Here is a 20,287-nt window from a genome sequence, read left to right on the forward strand (position 1 = left end):
AAATTTGTGCTTTTAAAATTGTTTATCCAGAAAACAAAAACTATGGGAAAAGTGTTTTCCATAAAATGCTTTTTTTTTTTTTCCAACAAACAATTTTTGACGATTTTTCTTGAAAAAATGTTAAATCTTTTCAAAAATGAATTGTAGGATTACAACTCTTGATCCAAGGGTTTTGCTGTTAGGATAATTAAGAAGGAGAGTTGAGTGTATATTGTCTGTATAGTAGACAATTTTGTGTTCATTCAGGCAAAAAATGTAACGTTTCAAATTTGTTCTTAGGGCTCATTTGATGCTGGGGTTATCTAATCTAATATTATTGTACTAAAAAAATATATTTGCTAAAAGAAGCATATAAACATATACTTCTTTATATTCCAGCAGGATCGAAAAAATTATATTATCGTCGAATTATTGTTATATACATAACATAATATCTTTTTACAAAATAAATAAAATTTTTTTTTACAACACTTTCTTACCAGATGTAACTAAAAAAATAAAATATTGTTTTTTACAACACTTTCTTGCAAGATGTAACACGCACTCCTCACAATTCCAAAAAAAACTTTACAAAATTTTAACTATTAAATATAAATGTCTAATTTTTAAAATATATAAATATCTTCTTATAGGTTAATTATCGTTGTTTGGCCTTTGAATTTCCACAGTTTGGATAGAAGAGATAGTTCGATGTAACATGGTATTTATAAGGGACCATTTCATTAGTTGTGCGTTAAATTTCTACCCCTAATTTCCTCTCTCCTAGCCTACCCCTAATTACTAAATATATATAAGAGTGAACAAAAATTTTGGATCTACTGATTTTTCTTCCATAAAACACTTCTTTTTTAAAGATACACATACTTTTATAATCCTATAAATTTTTACCAATCTGGCTAAATAGTTTTATAAAATCACTTTTAAAAAAATTACTATCAGATTTAGCAACACACACTTTGGAGCTTCTAACAAAAATACTTATTCAGATCAAAATTAATTCTGCAGAAATTACTTGTCCAACAGCTAGACCAAGCAGGCTATATATCTATTATATTTCTTTTTTTCCCCACAAGATAAACATATTAATTTTACAAACATATTTATATTATATTAAGTGTCAAAGCTGAAACTACTAAAAAGTGTTTATTCATGTAAAAGTAAATATGCAAATTCACTAATGCTGCAGAAATCCATATACAATTAATCCTACCTGTGAGAGTGGAACTGATAATATCAGATCATACTCGGATCCTGATATGCTCACGAGTCGACAGAACTCGAGTCACAAAGTAAACGTCTACGGGATCTCTCATCAATGCTTCCAGCAGAGGTGGGACTAAAGCACCATTTCCTTTCTGACATTAAATTTTAAAAAGAAAAAAAAAAAAAAAAAAAAAAAAAAAAAAAAAAAAAAAAGACAAACATTCAAGATATCAGACACATCCCTTTGGGTCCCTATCAGATTACAGATACAATAGAAATAATAATAGTTAGCACTCTAAAATTATATTTCGACATATTCTTTAGTGCTTTATAAATGACAAAATCACCAGAGAAAGTTACCAATGACGTATTCTTTAGTGCTTTATAAATGACAAAATCACCAGAGAAAGTTACCAATGACGACGGTTTCTGGATTTATCTCATATTTCAAATTCTGAGAGGGGTACAGTGCTGCAAATTTTTCTGAATTCCAGTACTGTAGGAGTGTAGGTATCCATCCAAGTTTGAATTAGCTGAAACTGAGAGCCCCTCCCATGCTGTTAGTATCTAGCCTGTTGAAGCCAATTTTAATGCATTATACACAGAACCACCTAAAGTTTGTGACCCAAGTAGAGATTCGGGGAGTTGCAACTTATCTCCGCTATCTCCACTTCCCTTAATACTCTTCTATAACATCATATCATACAAATGTAATCAAAAACACGAACAAGAGCAGCAGCAGCATGACAAAGATCATCATCCAACTATATTACAACCTGCCTCGCTTGCTGGTTCGGCCGCTGATTAGCCCGCCTCAGCCTCAGCCCTAAATCTCCCACTTCCTGGTCGAGCCGGATCAGGCCCAGATCTCGCAGGCCTGTTTCCTGGGGCTGCGGATTCCTCTCGGGTCCAGCAGTCCTCTGGTGCACAGATTCTTCCCCAAAGTTGTGCAATCTCCGGCCGATCAGATAGCGGTCGTCCCTTATGGAGTTGTGAAGGTTGGTGAACCAAGTGTGGAACCTCCTCCCGCAGAAGTACACGGCGCTCAAGACGAGGCAGCCGAGCCAGGCAAACCGGTAGACCGCAGAATTTACTATGAGTGGGTAGCCGAACACGGGGAAGATCCCCTTTGCAAAAACATAAGGAACACATAGCGCGGTCAGTAGTTTGGAGATGATTGGTATCACGATCTCGCGCAGCACCCATAGCCCTCTCAGCCGGGAGAAGCCGTCCTCTCTCACTCTCTCAAACTTTCTTCGCCAGCTTTCGTCCACCAAAGGCGCCATCTGATCCAACATAACCTTTGCCAGCAACAAGGGCACCATAGTTAGAATACTAATAAACAGAATGATAGATATTGGCTCATAGCTAATTGAAACCTATTTGCCGGGCTGGAGCTTCTGCAGTCGTAGAAGCCAGGCCAAAAAGGCACGAATCGCCAGCAGTAAATAGGTTACATAAGGTGATCATATTAATTGCGGGATGATGAGAGATTGTATCCATACCAGTCGAGTCCATATCTTGAGAAATATCAGTCCAAGAGCCCAATCTTGGTACAAGAGAAAGACCGGGCTTTCGTCGATTGGCACCCTCATAGGCACGATAATTAGCAACTCAAATAGAAGGCCGATCAACACAGGAATGACGAAGATCTGAAAAAAGAAACAACAATATTTGTTATTCAGCGGGAGGAAAAACATTAGCACTATAACCAACCACTAGGCAAAGTTGCTTACCCATATTGACAGAAGCGCAAAACTCTTCAGTACAATCGCACACCATTTTGAGATCTGCGATAAGAGAACCCACACTCTCTTAGTTTTGATATAATCATACGAATATCTTGCTCCAGCTGCAACACTCCAGATGACGTAACATCCGATACTAAATGCTAAGAGGTCTAGAAATAAAGAAAGATCAAGTCAGCACCCCATACCTGGGAAAGAACAATTAGAAAACAATAAAAAGGCTCAGCTAATATTTACCGTTGCACTTGATACCATGCATAATTGGGAGGCGGGGGATGGCATTGAAAAGCGCACGCCCAAGGGAAATGGGAATGACAATCATAGCTGAATTAAATAGCAGAAGTGTCATCCATGCCAGTACCAACAACAGCACAATACGAAGTGCAAATCCATACCTATCAAAAGAAATAAATTATATCATGTGACAACTTGCAAAGTACAAAGATCATATATTATTAAAAACAAGAGTAATCAATCTATTAAAAAAACAGAAAACATTCATGAAGAAATGAGAGTGGTCAATCAATATGTTTTCTTAATTTTCTATATGAATAAATTATCCACTACTAATTAGCATTTCGTGCAGATTAAATGAAACATTGTAATTTTCCTAATTAATTCTGTTCGTTTAAAACATATAATTCCGATCCGGTTGTCACTGCCAAGTGCATATATAATGTTTTAGAAACAGAAAAACGATATAGACAATACATGAATCAATAAGTTAAATCAATGATGTATGCATTTAGAACATAAAAACACTTACTCAGAATCTGCTTGGTCATCTAAATCAGAGTCATCAGCAACATCAGCATTTTCAATGGCATTGCCTCTCCTGTCGTGATCTTCTACAGCAACATGCGGTACAAAACGCTGCCGGATCCCACCTTCACGTCTCTCATGGATTCTATCGAGCCTTACCACCCCATTTCCATTTTCATGCCCGCCATTCTCCTCAGGTCTTGGTAGTAAGAAATCACTTAAGCCAAGGGCCCAACCAACCACAGCAAACCAATAACGTAAAAGGGACTTAATTGTTTCACGTGGCTTGAAGTGGTCAATTGCAAAAGGAATACATATTTGGAACAGAAGCATATCAGCAGGTATCTCCGTAAATGGGTCAAAAACACTGCAATTTATGCATCTGTTGTTAGAATTACGATTGAAGAACAAAGAGGCTTCATAAAAAGGATGCAATATAAAACGCCAACAGGTTATCCAATAATTAAAAACTATGAGTAGCTCACCTAATGTCCAATGGGAAAATGGAAGGTGCCAATCGCATGGCTACTTTAACAGGCAAGAAGACGAGCATCACAATCAAGCTTCCATAGACAGCAACAGATAACAAAACACGCCGAGCATGTTTGTGCACAGGGTCATCAATTAGATCTCGGAATGGATTGTAATTTGGATCTGCCGGGTCCCGCAGAAAGTAAAGAACTCCATTACGCAATACCTACCAAAAGCAAAAGATTGAATGGATGAGAAATGATAATTAGTCAACATGCTAAGTAGAGTTATAAACACGATATAAATAAGTTGAACCGTACCCCTCGAAGAAGACTCACAAAAATGCTTATTTGGAGCATGTAAACAATCCCAACAAGCCAGTGAATTGAAGTGCTCACTAAAGGGGCAACCAAAAAGAATTCAACTCGTTGAGCAATTGTTGAACCCAGCATCTTTAAAGTGCACACATCAAGCCACCACCCACACATTAATGGGAAGACCCCAAGCTCGATTACCAAAAGGAAGGCAACTTTAACCATAGTAAGCAGATGTCTCATTCCTGCCAAGAACTGCCGGAAAAGAGATGGAATCGCCTCTACTATTGCAGCTAAACCATACAGCCTTCCAATGGTCAAGCGCTCACCCTTGACATACCGAAGCAAAGCAAATATTCCAAGATAAAGAAAAACCAGGGAGAATATAAACGTATAACCAACTGCAAGTGTGGTAACATCAGATAGGCGTGAAGAGCCGGTTGTTTCTTTCAATACATCCGTTGAAACAGCTTTGACACTGTTTGAGACTACATCAAGTTCGGTGATGTTTTTCTTCAAGGTGTCTGCAGTAACCTCCATCACATGTCCAACAAAACCCTCATTGTGACTTTCAGATGAGAAGTTCTTCACAGCAGAAAGGGCATTCTTCAAACCAATGTTAGCCAAAGAGAGTGCCGACTCTGTAATTGGCATAACACTTGCCAGCATCGAACTAGAGGCCGAAGAAAAGAACCAGGATAGATAGTAGAGGACTATCCTACCCAATGAGAAAGGAACAAAAATCACAACACCTAGGAATATTGCATTGCTTGCCAGCACCTGAAAATAGGAAAAAAAAAATTTTCAATTCATATTAGCAAACAACATAAACAAGATTAGAGTAATATTCCGCAAAAAATGCAACTAGCAAGACAACCCCTCGGTACTTCACCTTGTATTAATGTTGTCTAACATAATGCAAGCTTTAAAATTCTATAGATGACCAAGATATCTAGCAATGAATTAATCTTGCATACAAAATGGGAAACATATTAATCATGAAAATTGAAAAAAATGTCAAATCTAATTATAAGGTAAAATAAGTTTTAAGTGGTGAAGAAAAAAAGAAAAATGCAATTAAGAGGGGGAAAAAAATAAGAACACTTACAGTTATAGCATTTTCAACCAAATGGAACACAGGCCCTTGCATTCCAACAAGTTCATCAAATGGTACATCTTCTGCACCATCAGCATCATCTAAGCCATCAAACATTTGTTCAACCTGGGCTTCTAGCCGAGCAGCCTGCATTTCCAATCGAGCAGCAACATTTTCCGCATTTCTTCTAATCATTTGACCTGCACCAGCAATTCCCTGGGCTCCTTGTCCATCTTCGACATTTCCATCACCAGCAGGAATCCGATTTGCAGGGCCAGCTAGCCGTCTAACAGCCCGAGCTCCATGCCTTTCTTGGCCTTCATCATCCCTCTCACCATCATTTCCTCCAACTTCACGCAGATGCCTAAAATAATCTCTTAAAGAGGTAGCCCCAAGAAATATAAAAACTATGCTAGCAGAGAGTAGAAACCCATGTAAGCAGTCAGTAAGAATCACTGGTACAGAAATGTGACTCAAGAATAGCCTCTGTGCTTCACCAAGAGTTCTCACGAATGTCAAGCGCCATATCCAAAATGTAATAAATGGTATTATCAGGAGCCAAACAGAAAGAACAAAGGCAAGCCGAAGGAAGAACTGTAAAACATGGCAAGCTTTCATGGCTGTTCCAACCACAAATTCCTGGAAAGGCAGTCTTGCAGGAGCATCCTCCGCATAGACAGGGGAGAAAGAAAACACATGCTTGCACACCTGCAGAGCAAAACACATTCATCACTTAAATCACAAATAGAAGTATTCAAGGAAGAAAACCTAATTAATATAAGGGACCAGAAAATAGAAAACAATTATCCATGCGGGTAGTTTTCACCCACGTGCATAAGAACCACACTTGCAACCCATTGAACCAGCACCCCAAATTTCCCCTAAAGTAAACTCTAGGACAAAATTACTAGTCCTCTTCTCTGCCAAAAAATGAGAACCTCCACATGTATCTTGTAGCTTTATCAGCATGCCTGTAATCTCTGCCAAATAAAGACCTTCACTCAAATAGGAATTCGCAGCACTTGTCTAGTTCCCTGGATTTCCTATTTGCAAGTCTTATAAAACTATTTATGAGTACTGCACTAATTGCATTAACAACCTCTAATTCTGTGATCATGTCTTTCTCCACACATGCATCCCGCTTTAACATTTCCACCTATAATTCCTTTATCACTATTTTAACCTTTCATGTACAAATAATAATAATAATAATAATAACCTATTTCTCAACCTTTTCTACTACCAACATAGTGATTATTCAATACTAACTTTCATTCTAAATTTAAAATACTTTCAGCAACCTATCTGTAGTACAAGACCCTAATTCTTTGATGCCAGTTGGAAACTATCCACATAGACTAGCTTCCTTATCTGTAAGTGTTTGGGGGCTGTTTAAAAGTCAAATGCACTATAGGACTTTCTTTTGTAATTGCGAGCCAAGAGTATGGATTTAGCGTTGCAAGGTAATGGAAGCCATTAACTGTAGAATATTTCATGTACAAGGTGATTCGTCTTATTACAAGAAAATGACTCAGATGCCAAATAATCTACTTTTCAGGATATTTGATCATATTCTTCATCTATCAAATACTACAAGCTTGTTGGAGATGAACTGAACAAGATGTTTGTGCATCCATACAAACCCTAAGGACCTATTTTGCTATTGTAATAAGTTATCCTTGAATAACTTATTCGGTATAAAGTTTTTCTTGTATGACTGGAGGCAAAAAGTTTGATTTTTGGTTCTTGAAAGGTCTTGTGACTCTTGTCCTCCATAATTTGGTAGAATAACATATTTCACCTGCGATGAATTATCTTATTCTGAAAAATTGACTAGAAAGTGAAATATGTTATTCCATTCTAAACGTTTGATCATATTTCTCATCTACCAAACACTACAACTTCTTGAATAACTCAAAGGTATAACCAGATTAAGATATTGATGCATCCAAAGTGGACCTAAAACTTATGCCATCTCATGAGAGTTCATCCTAATATCCTATTCAGGAAGGACAAAGAATTACATATGAAAACCACAATAAGTAGTAACCACAATTTAAAAGCAAACACTTGTGAGGAAAGCTGATTTAAACAGTTCTCCATTTAGCTCACCCTTCTCATCTCTAATTACAGTTCAATCATTTCTCAATAAATACCCCGTTCTAAGTGCAATTTACCCAAAAATGGTCAATTAACAACTGCAATCTACCAACACCAGGATCATACCTAAAATTAAGCACCAAGAGTATGTAATTTATCAATTTCATCAATTTATTGGCGACGGTAACCACTGATTCACACCATGCAACCCTAAGATCTGGTCAAATTTAAGGTACTAGAAGAAGGCTCCAAAATCACACCATGAATCATTCCCCAAAATCGAAACCCTAACCGAAGCGAATCAGAAAAACCCTACCTCGCACTGGCGAGCGTTGCTGTGGCTGAGCCACTGAAGGAGGCACTCCTGGTGCACGAACTTGATGCTCCCGCTGCACGCGCAGGGGTACCGGAGCGGGTTCTCCGCGTCGCCGGGGTTGCGGCAGATCCGGCACACGTCCCCCTCGTCGTCGTCGTCCTCCTCCTCCTCCTCCTCCAACCTCCTCCCCGTCGCCGATGCAGGAGGCGGCGCCGCTGACGACGACGCCACCGACGACGCCGACGCCGCCGCCGCCGCCGCCTTCGCGGCGGAATCGCCCGGCGCCGACGCTGCGGGGGTGGGATCGTCGATCTCCTCCATGGACTCCTACGATCGCTCTCTCTCTCTCTCTCTCTCTCTCTCTCTCTCTCGATGGGAAATGGCTTATGGAGCAACAATGATTTGGGCAGGGTAGAGAGAGAAATTAATAAATAGTAGCGGGTACGGGGAGAGGAGAGGCGGTGTGGACCGTGTGGTGTTGAAGGAGGAGGAAAAATTGCGACCGCGTCGAATTACGGAATGGGCTGGTTGAATCTATTAAAAAAATGGTTAATTTCATATTGATCCATGTCAAATGGTTAATTTCGTACAGATCCAGGTAAACATGGTAAATAATAAATATATATATTTCTATAAAGTTCAATTTTCGTATATTATTTCTATAAAAATTTTCACATTTTCTGTCACTCTAATTTGTTATTATAAGATAACTATTTATATTTTTAATTTTGTCATCACAAATATATCACTCCAAAAGTCATAACAATATAATATAAAGAGATAAAAATATCAAAAACTAATCAAGGTTAACTAAATTTTTCTAACAGATTATAACGATAAGAATATATTTAAAAATATCAGGACTTTTTCAGAAACAATATATGAAAATTGTAGAGATATATTTGTCATTTACTATATTTGAAAGATCTTGTATAAAATTAACCCTTAAAAAAAGAAAAAAATTTCTCTATACCCTTATAAAATCATCTAATTTTATAAATACCTATCTAAAAATTAAAATATCATATAAACCCGCAAATTTGAAAAACTTTCAAAAATAACCCTACCATCAAATTTCTATCTAAATTAAAGTTAATTAGTATTTAAATTCCAACTTTACCCCTCTTATGTATTTAATGGTCAATTATTTTATTTCAAAAATATCCTCTATTATATTTCAAAATAATCAAAGTAAAATTAAATTGATTTTAATTTAAAAAAATTATTCATTTCAATTAAAAATAAATATTTCTATTTGGAATAAATTGCAGTTAAATTAACAATGAAGCAAAATAAAATTTATTTAACTACAATTTATTCCAAATAGAAATATTTATTTTTAATTAAAATAAAAAAAATCTAAAACTAAAATCATTTGAATTTTACTACAGTTTTGGTCTAGATAAAGTTTAGTTAATTTTGAAATATAATAGAGGGTATTTATGAAATAAAACAATTGACCATTGAATAAAATTTGGCCAATTTGCATAAAAAATCCACTAGTTTTGTGCTTTTGAAAAAGTGGGCCACCTTTTTCGATTTTGTAGATTCGGGCTAGATTTTCAGCAAACTGACCAAAATATCCTTATTATTTTTTCTCTCTCCTCTTTTTTTTCCTCTCGTTCTTTTTAAGGGCATTTTTTCTCTCTCCTCTTTTTTTTTCCTCTCGTTCTTTTTTTTCTCTCTACGAAAGCAGCGGAGGCAGAGACGGGAAAAGCCCGCCTCGCCTCTACCACGCACGCCCTCGCCCTCGCCCTCGCCCTCGCCCGTGCACCCCCCCCGCCCTTCTTGCCTCCGACCCTGCTGAGACCGCGCCACGATCCTCCTTCTCCACTAGGGCACGACGACGTCGAAGCGCAGGCTCTTCTCCTCCACCGTGCATCGGAACGTCGCGACATCGTCGGAGGTGGCGAGATCGCCTCCGACGACGTCGCGATGGTTGCGATAGAGAGCAAGGGAGAGATGGTGACAAAAAAATTATAGAAAAAAATAAGAATAATAAAAAATAAAAATAAAAATTATTTTTTTCTACAGAAAAGATCAAAAAATATAGAAGAAGAAAGAAGATGATGAAATTGCACTGTTAAAATAAGATTACACTGTTTTAAAAAAAATTGCACTATTTTAATAAAAATTGCACTATTTGATATAGAAATTATACTCTTTTGGAATAGATTTTACACTCTTTAAACCAAAGTTGTACTATTTAGGAGAATTTTGCACTATTTCTTTTCCTTTTTTTTTTTCTTTCTCTTCTTCGTCTTCCACCGCCGCCTCCCGCGGTTTCGGAAGCTGAACTTGCAGGTAAAGACGGGCTGGCGCATGGAGCCCTGGAGCTCACTCGGGCTTGCTGTCGAACTCGAAGACGAAGCGCGGGTCGGGCTTGGAGCGGACGATGATCAGGGCAAGCTGCTCTTTTACTTCCTAATTAAGCCTAAAACCAAAAGGTATCCATGTCATGTAGCTAGATGAAGTATAATAAAATGTTAGGTTCTTCCATGAAGATCACAAAGGAACACAATTTAATAACTGGAAACCGAACATTTATAAGAACTCCACATAAAAGATTGAACTATTTTAAGTTTTCAAAAAGTAGCAGCAGGAACACCAAAATGAGATCAAATCACAACCCAGTCACCCCCAAAACCCCAATTCACGACAGAGAAGGGCGAAAGAGTACCGTGAAGGTTGTGGGGGTGGCGCCGATTAGGCCAAAGAGAAGGACACCCCAACCCTTAGACACCTTTCCTCTCTCTTGCCACGCCTCGCGGTCGCTCTTCTTCTCCGAAGTAGAGCCCATCACCGAAACCCTAATTCTCCTCCGACGCCATGGCACGGGATCGAGAGCTCGCAAGGATCGAGCTCATGCTTCGATCAATGGCCAAAAAAAAACCCTTCTCAACACAGTAAAAGAAGGAGGAGCGATCGATTTTTTCTTAGAATAGAAGAGATTAGAGATTCAGCGAAGAAGCTTGGAGCCAAAACTGCTTCAAATGCTTCCGACCTCTTAATTTGATCTCCATATAAATATAGGAATGAGTATTGATGTATTCGCTGAAGACGGGCTGGTGTATGTAGCCCTGGAGCTGGAAGACCTGGGGGCTGCACTCGGGCTCGCCCGTATTCACCTGCAAGTTTAGCTTCCGAAACCTCGGGAGGCGGCGGCAGAAGAAGAAGAAGAAGAGAAAGAGAAAAAGAAAAGGAAAAAAAATGGTCCAGAATTCTCCTAAATAGTACAACTTTGGCCTAAAGAGTATAAAATTCATTTCAAAATAGTATAATTTTTATATCAAATAGTGCAATTTTTATTAAAACAGTACAATTTTTTTAAAAACAGTGTAATCTTATTTTAACAGTACAATTTCATCATCTTCTTTCCTCTTCTATATTTTTTTATCTTTTCTGTAGAAATTTTTTTTATTATTTATTATTATTATTTTTTTTCTATAATTTTTTTTTGTCACCACCTCTCCATTGCTCTTTATCGCAACCACCGCGATGTCGTCGAAGGCTTTGACGACGTCGTGGCGTTCCGACGCGTGGTGGAGGAAAAGAGCATGCGCCTCGACGTCGTCGTGCCCTAGTGGAGAAGGAGGATCACGGCGCGGCCTTAGCAGGGTCGAAGGCGAGGAGGGCGGGGTGCAAAGGCGAGGGCGAGGGCAAGGGCGTGCGGGGCAGAGGCAAGGCGGGCTGCTTCCGCCTCCACCTCCGCTGCCTTCTTCGAAGAGAGAAAAGAAAAGATGAGAGAGAAAAAGTAATAAGGGTATTTTGGTCAGTTTGCTGAAAATCCAGCCCAAATCTGCAAAATAGAAAAAGGTGACACACTTTTGCAAAAACGCAAAACTAGTGGATTTTTTATGCAAATTGGCCATGAAATTTAGTAAAATTCAATTAATTTTAGCTAAAAAAATTTATTCATTTCAATTAAAAATAAATATTTTTATTTGAAATAAATTGTAGTTAAATTAATAGTGAAGCAAAATAAATTTAATTTAACTACAATTTATTCCAAATAGAAATATTTATTTTTAATTAAAATGAAAAAAAATTAAAACTAAAATCAATTGAATTTTACTAAATTTTTAGTCTAGATAGAGTTTATTAATTTTGAAATATTAGAGGGGTAAAGTTGGAATTTAAATACTAATTAACTTTAATTTGAATGGAAACTTGATTGTAAGGTTATTTTTGAAAGTTTCTCAAATTTGGAGGGTATACGTGACATTTCAATTTTTAGATGTGTATTTATAAAATTAGATGATTTTAGAAAGGTATAGAAAAAATTTTTCCATAAAAAACTTTTGCCTTTACTTGGTGTAGGCACATATCTAATATGCCGCACTCCTAAAATTTAATGAGGCTTTAGAATTAAAATAGAAAAAAAAAATAACTTTTTATATAAGAAGCACCAACTTATAATTATCAAGTCAACACCAAATTTTATCACACAGTAATTTTTTGGCTAATTTGCATAAAAATTTATTAATCTTTTTATTTTTGTAAAATCATATTGATTTTTTACATTGGCATATTCGATTTAAATTTTTAGAAATTGAACTAAAATTTTTTTATCCCTCTCTCTCCATCCTTCACCTTATCCTCCTTATTTCGTAAGATGTCGTTGCCACCATTGTTGTCCCCTTTCTCTCTCTCTCCTCCTCTATTGTTTTTTTTCTCCCTTATCCTTCTCCTTCATCGTCGTCATCGCGGATATAGAATGTAAACGTGAGGGCAATAATCTCCGAGGGATTTTTTCTGACGATGGCAGGGCAGAGGTCGAGGAAACCGAGGTTGCAATGGTAATGATGTGCATGCGATGGAGGAGGTGTTAGTTATATGCCCAAAAGCTAATATGGTGACACTAGCTTAAGAATATTTACGTATTAATTATTTATAATTCATAATATGAGGGCAGATATTCTATTCATGTCTATTGTATAGCAGTTCAATATTTGACATGAATCGTCCATACAGTCTTTGTTTGAAAAAGACATATTTCTAAGAGTTAGAAATTTGAGATATATATTTTTCTCTACGAGACTCTTTAAATGCTCCTAGCCAGAGGAATATTACAGGGACGGTAATATTCCGGATAAGCCGGTGTATGCTATGTTTCTAATTGAGGTGACGAATCTCAAGTCACTAGTGTAGGGACACTAGAACAAGTATACAGGTGCTTGTCAGAGAACAAGTACACTGAGCGTGACTATTTAATTGAACAGTCATATAGTTCCATGCTCGCCAATGACAGGTTCATTGCTACAGTTGTGTGAAGTACTCCTCAGACCTGAGGCATCATAGTTGCTTCACGTACAGGTTGCTACCGTTTGATAGTACTAATACTTAGACTCTAGACATGGGTCTATGTTCGGTACTGATTGGCTGTAGTGATTTATACGAGGAGGCATGTGAATGCGCAATAAGGAATCTAACACTTTCAATGACGAGGGAGAATGTCCTATGCAGTCTATCAGACTTGACTCGGAAAACTCCTGGCCAGGGTACTTGGTATGTGGAAAGAGTTTCCAACTGTGTTATCATATTGAGTTGATTTCAGATAGTCTAGTCATATGATTGAATGATAAGGTTTGGCAAGTAACCATGACCTTAGTTCGATTGGGACGTTGTATGTTGGAAGGAATTAATCACATGGTAACTGTAAGCGGAAAGGTTCATTCTTCATCACCATTCTGGATTGCCGTGATATACTGCTAGGTGTCACTCACGGACAGTGAGAGAATATGAATGATTCGAATTGAATTGTTCTTATTTATCGATTAGAAGAATTCTAATTAAATATCAAAGAGTTTGATGTTGAGCTCCACTGCCGAATGGTAATGAACCTATGCGGTCACACACATTAGGAATTGTGTGCACCTGAATCGTTTGGATGAAAGTCGTTCACTAAAGAGTTTAGTGTAAGCAATAAAAAATAAAGGGAAGCTGCTTAATTAAATTAGATTTAATTATTCGATTCGGTTATAACTGATAATCCTAATTAAATTAGGATCTCAGAATCAGTTAGAGAATTATGCGCAAGATTTAAATTTATCTCTAATTAGATTAGTAGATAATATTTAATCATAAAATATATTTAAATGAGATTTAAATATTAGTGAGTAATCTTATTGGATAAGATCAAAATTAGATAAGATCTAATTAAATATTGGAGAGATTAATATTTATCTCTAATTGGATTAGAGAATAATTAAATATTCATAATATCTTATAAGATAAGATTTTTACTAGATTTGATTTAGTTGGATAAGCATGAACATTTAATTGTCAAATTTTATTGGAGAGAGAGAAAAATCTTATTAGGTAAGATTTTATGAAATAAGATTCTATATATACATATATAGATTTATATGTACGGATGAATATACAATGAATTATAAAAAAAAAAGAAAAAAAAAGAGGTGAAACCGTACGGCACATAGTGCCATATGGATTGAATGCATGGTAATTAAGATGCCATGCATATTAATTAATTTGATGCATGTTAGCCTTTTGATCTTTATACATATAGAGATCAATCTCTCTGATTTCTCTCCCGCACGCGTGTTTCTCTCCGATCAACTTCTCTACTCTTCATCGACTGGTGGATCATGAAAGGATTGCTAGCACCGTCCACATGGTCCGTGACTCATTCTATTCGTGAGACGAAGATTGATCGGGTCGCCGATTCCGTGTGGATACGCGTAGAGGCCGGGCATGTGCACGGCTCATCGGAATCTCTGTTCGTCATATTCAGTTTCAACCGTACAGTAGATCAAGAGACCTTAACTGGTCCATGGTAAGATCTCTAAACATTAAGAGTTTTGTTTAGATTAAATTTTTGCATAGTAACATGAGAATGATCCGCCGGCAACGATTTGATTTATTAGTTTTCGGTTTTCATGTGTGATATGTATTTGGCTTCCGAAAAATTTTAAAAGTGCAAAAACTATTTTCCACTGCGTTTTTCTGATGTACCGGTTAATTTCTAACAGTGGTATCAGAGCCGATTCTCATGTTCTATGTAAAAATATTAAAGATCGGTACGGTTCGATCAAATTTTTCGGATTCTTTGTACGATTAGATCGTTCTCATTTTGTCATTTTGCATGTGCTACGATTTGTTGTTTTATTACAACAATATTGCAAAGCAAAAATGCGAGATAACGTATTTTATAGTTCCGAAAAATTTAATCGAGATCCGAGATGGATCGGTTGCATTCTTTGTATAATTAATTATATAGAAGATGATCATGAACTTGACTAGATCTCTGTGATGTGATTATGGATGTATCTCGATGTTTTTAAGATGATGTGATGTATTTTTTTATGGGTGTAATTTATGCAATTATTTATTATTTAGTTTCCGGTATTTGTGAATAGGGCTTGCGTGCATTTGTTCTTCTCTTTAAATTAATTTGTAATTTATTGGGATCTGCGTATCCCTACTAGTCTAATTTGTAATAATTAGATCATGCAAAATTAGAGTGCACCGCAAGAGTTGACGGACTGAGGTCGTAAATTTTTACGCCACCGTGGCATACATAGGACTCAGGAGAAGAAGATGATTGAATGGTTGCAGACGGCCGGGATCCATCTGATCACATAAGATGTTGGTAAATCCGGAAGTTGAAGAATAGTTTTTCTCAAAAGTTGAGAATGTGTATGTGAATGTAACAATTACCCCATAGACCGATTTGACTCATCAGCTCGAGTCAAATTATAAAAGTTCATGATCATCCCTTTTAGCATACAGTTATTTATTTATTTTATGTGATGCATGTTATTTTATATCATGAGATGTGATATGTGAATGTGATGATGATGCGAAATTAATAAAGTTTTAATCTCCCTATAATATATTAAGTAGGAACGAATGGGTATATGATACTCTATCGTGGCTTTCCACCAATCACAGGATGAGAATATTGTTCCGACATTGAGTAGTCACGCATGGTCCCATGGGGCTACTTGTGTTTGGGCAATGTGAACATCTTGTCATATGATGCTACAAGATGGGATTACCAACGGATCCAAGAAATTGTCCGGTGAGGGTCTTTTGGTAGTTCCATACTTGTAGGAAAGGTGGGTTCGACTTAACTAGGGCGTTTGCACCAAGAAACTGTCCGGTGAGGTGTAAAACCCTAGAGGCCGAAGGATGATCGGATCGTACATGAGATGTACCGAGGTAAGGTGTTACCCGCTTACTAAATTACGACTTTCCAAGAAACCGTCCGGCGAGGTAAGTCATAATTTATAAGACCCTGATCCCCGCTAGAAATATCAAGGGTTGACGATTTCCGTCTTTCCACCTAGGGAGTGTGGAAATTCAATAAATTTAGTGGGGGGTACCTATTGGATTTAAAGGCCCTAATCTAATAGGATAAAAATGATTAATACTTAACTATATAATCATTTCTATTTAGCTACACAGTTGACCTTATTTGAAACAATTTTCAATCTGTTGACAACTAACTGATTGGGTAGGATATAGAGAATTGTTCTCAATTTGAAGTAAGTAGTCGACATACTTAACTCCATCCTAATCTCTCATTTGGAGATTCATAACCAAGAAAATATAATTTCAAAATAAGTACGACATCATTACACATTAGAGCAAATGGTTGCTTAGATAAACAAAACTATTAATATTCAAAGTGTGTTGTGGAAAACATAAAGAATATTTATAGTTTATTATATTTTATACAAAAGTTGTATAATAAATGATGTCTTCTTTGCAAATATAAGATATTAAAGATATTAATACAAGAGTTGTATGATGAGTATTGTTGAATACGTGACATTACATGTCCGCATACAAGAGTTGTATGGTATGTGGAGTCATATACTCGATATGAGATATCAAGTTTAAATAGATAAGTAAGGATGGACCTCTGTGATCGTCACAGATAGAGGTCGAGCTAACTTCTAATTCCAGATAATCCAATTGGATATGATAAGTTCAATATCTTACTTGTTACATTGAGAAGTATTTTGTATTAAATAGATAGGCATCTAGTGTGATATCCTTTGGACTGAAAATGTAGCAAGAGTTGCCATATTAGTTCAAAGAAAAGATACGAATTACCATTTGGTTAAAAACTTAAATGCTGTCTTTAAGGGCTGATATACCTTTTACTTTGAGAAAGTACAATTCTATCTATTATTTATTATATAATTTATTTGAAAAGTATAAGTACCTTGAAGGATGGCTTTACTTTTTAAAGAATGGTAAATTGCACAATTTATATGTGATAAGGAAGTTATTAAATTTGATGTAAACTAGAGGTCAGAGAATTAAGAGTTCATATAGCACTTGTGATTAGGTTGCATCGGTACGGATAGGATAAATAGATTGGCTAATAATGGTTTTGAGTTGTTTATTCAAAACCATACCCAATCTATGAGTCCAGTTCTAAACTGATATAACTAAATCATCCTTTGTGAGACAAAGTATAGTAGCCATTAAATACTCATACTAATGCATGGTGATGCATATCGATCATATGATGATCATGAATGGTTCTCTGATATTTCATTACTTTTACTAATGAAGGTCATAGTAAAAGTCATATGGATCTTATAAATCGCGAAATTGAATACTTTGAAGAAGTTCAAAGAGAATTCAAAATAAAGTTAAGCACAAGAAAGGGTGTTAATACTTAATCGATTAGATCGAGTAGGTTATTGCCTTAGTATTGAGCATTACATAACCTCTAGTATATAGACATTCTTTACAGTTTCCTTTTAATACTTTTTGGTATTTCAAAGGAGAAGTCGTATCTTGTAAGACATGGTACAAGTTAAAGTTAACTGTGTAATTGTATTATTATTCACTCTACAGTGTGCCAATCTTATCAATGTATTCCCACTAAAAGTAGTCCCTTCCGAAATTTTTGCCTATAAGATCGCATACGATGTGAAAAGATAGAAGGCAATTATTATGACTTGTAGATATCCATCATTTATTTTCGGAACATGAAATAGATTGGATGGATACTGCATCTAGCGTATATAGACTCAATCAATCTCAAAGAGTTGAGATATTATATTTTCTTCCCAAGAAAAGATTTTTGTTGACATACTTATTTTTCAATAAAAGGTTTATTATGAAAGAAGCAGTGGGAGGAATCTATATGGCTCAACAAAGTGTCTATTGAGCTGTGAGTCTATAAGTCTAGATTAATTATTTGTACACATAAGATCTAAGATATTTTCTAAATCTTAGATCAAATTGGATTTGATCATGAGGTATTAGAAGAAATTGTTCTTCTAAAAAGAGATAATGATTATCTTAGATGTGAAGAAACGATATGAGATATCAATCCGAGAAGATAGATGCATACAAGCAAATTTGAATGGATGATATGATCTTAAATTATTGACTCTCTATAAGGTAAGGTACCTTGTGAGTTTTACAATTAAAGATTTGTATAAATAAAAGGTACAGACCTTTGAAACTCCATCACTAACAAAATGTTGCGGTCAAAGAGAAAGTCTCGAATACAGTGACAGATTTATGGTGGATATCATAATCCATTTGTTTTTGCTTGTTAAACATGGTGATATGAGATATCATAGTTGATTCTTAATTTATATTATTAAAGAAAGCTACTGTTCCGAACAGTGGAAGAATTTCCTCACAAACTGTAAAAGGATCTAAACTATCTTCTTGAAAATATGACGTCTGCTTCAAAATGCAAGCAACGTGTTTGGTGTATCGGAAGAATAGACGAGTCAAAAAGTGTATAGAGAAATAGTGGGAGTACAAAATATGCTTTACGTATTGTACGTAAATAATATTTAATATTTGAGAAATTTAACCAGTATGATAATATTGATTATCAAGAACTTCTTGATGAAAATTCTAGTTATATATTTTCATCTGAAGAATGGGGGTCTATGGAGATAAATCTGATAAATTTCTTGAACTGCGTACATAGGATATCATGTTGAAGAGGTCAACAAGATTAAATTCTAATGAGAGACATATTATCCTTTGGAAGGAAGTTGTCTCTAACAGTGTGTGTGACATATTAAGAAAGGATGCACTTATGCGGGATCCTTTATAATTCAATATTTGGAATCTACACGTGTATTATTCTATGTGCGATGATTGATACAGTAAATATTACTGATAGATATTATCTAATACTTGTGAAGTATTGACACTAAAGAGAGAAAAGAGAGATTTTATAAGATTGTATTGGAGTTGTTGTTGCTTAAAAAGCTTGAGCAAGATAACATGAATGTTAAGTGTGGCGCTGCATGAGATGCACTATAGAATATGTTCTGGTTCATGGAGTTTAGAACTCCATATGGTTCATATGATATAGAACCTAGGTCTCATCAATGATCCAGACGTATTTAGTGAATGAAAATAATTTATACTCCCAACAACTTTCCTAAGTAGAATATAATAGTCATGAATAGTTCAGTGGATGCACTAGCTAAAAAGCTTACTCTTCAAGGGTTGAAGAGTTGACTTTAAATAATGCATATAAGATATGTGAGTGTTTGGCTTTAGTGCAAGTGGGAGATTGTTAGTTATATGCCCAAAAGCCCATATGGGGACACTAGCTTAAAGGTATTTGCGTATTAATTGTTTATAATTCATAATATGAGGGCAGATATTCTATTCATGTCTATTGTATAGCAGTTCAATATTTGACATGAATCGTCCATACAGTCTTTGTTTGACAAAGACATATTTCTAAGAGTTAGAAATTTGAGATATGTATTTTTCTGTACGGGACTGTTTAAATGCTCCTAGCCAGAAGAATATTACAAGGACGGTAATATTCCGGATAAGCCGGTGTATGCTATGTTTCTAATTGAGGTGACGAATCTCAAGTCACTAGTGTAGGGACACTAGAACAAGCATACAAGTGCTTGTTAGAAAACAAGTACACTGAGCGTGACTATTTAATTGAACAGTCATATGGTTCCATGCTCGCCAGTGACAGGTTCATTGCTACAGTTGTGTGAAGTACTCCTCAGACCTGAGGCATCATAGTTGCTTCACGTACAGGTTGCTACCGTTTGATAGTACTAATACTTAAACTCTAGACATGGGTCTATATTCGGTACTGATTGGCTGTAGTGATTTATACGAGAAGGCATGTGAATGCGCAATAAGGAATCTAACACTTTCAATGACGAGGGAGAATGTCCTATGCAGTCTATCGGACTTGACTCGGAAAACCCCTGGCCAGGGTACTTGGTATGTGGAAAGAGTTTCCAACTGTGTTATCATATTGAGTTGATTTCAGATAGTCTAG

The 20,287-nt window shown here is 36.1% G+C and overlaps 1 protein-coding gene across 4 annotated transcripts; it reads right to left on the reverse strand.

The window, feature by feature from the left end:
• Positions 1,081–8,433, reverse strand: LOC109724725 (probable E3 ubiquitin ligase SUD1). Of its 4 annotated transcripts, none has more exons than XM_020253649.1 (10): positions 8,011–8,433; positions 5,607–6,302; positions 4,505–5,278; positions 4,199–4,410; positions 3,718–4,080; positions 3,189–3,346; positions 2,940–3,103; positions 2,709–2,855; positions 1,980–2,504; positions 1,081–1,355 (listed from the first exon to the last, which is right to left on the reverse strand). In XM_020253649.1, the coding sequence occupies exons 1-10, from the start codon at positions 8,329–8,331 to the stop codon at positions 1,239–1,241; spliced, it is 3,477 nt and encodes a 1,158-aa protein (XP_020109238.1). In that variant the 5' UTR covers positions 8,332–8,433; the 3' UTR covers positions 1,081–1,238. The 4 variants fall into 4 exon arrangements, 2 of the variants coding, with proteins under 2 accessions (XP_020109238.1, XP_020109239.1); XR_002220049.1 differs by having other exon boundaries at positions 1,083–1,351; positions 1,618–2,504; positions 8,011–8,431; XR_002220048.1 differs by having other exon boundaries at positions 1,083–1,355; positions 1,618–2,504; positions 8,011–8,431.

The sequence above is a fragment of the Ananas comosus genome, linkage group 19 (assembly GCF_001540865.1).
Source record: "Ananas comosus cultivar F153 linkage group 19, ASM154086v1, whole genome shotgun sequence".
Taxonomy (NCBI): domain Eukaryota; kingdom Viridiplantae; phylum Streptophyta; class Magnoliopsida; order Poales; family Bromeliaceae; genus Ananas; species Ananas comosus.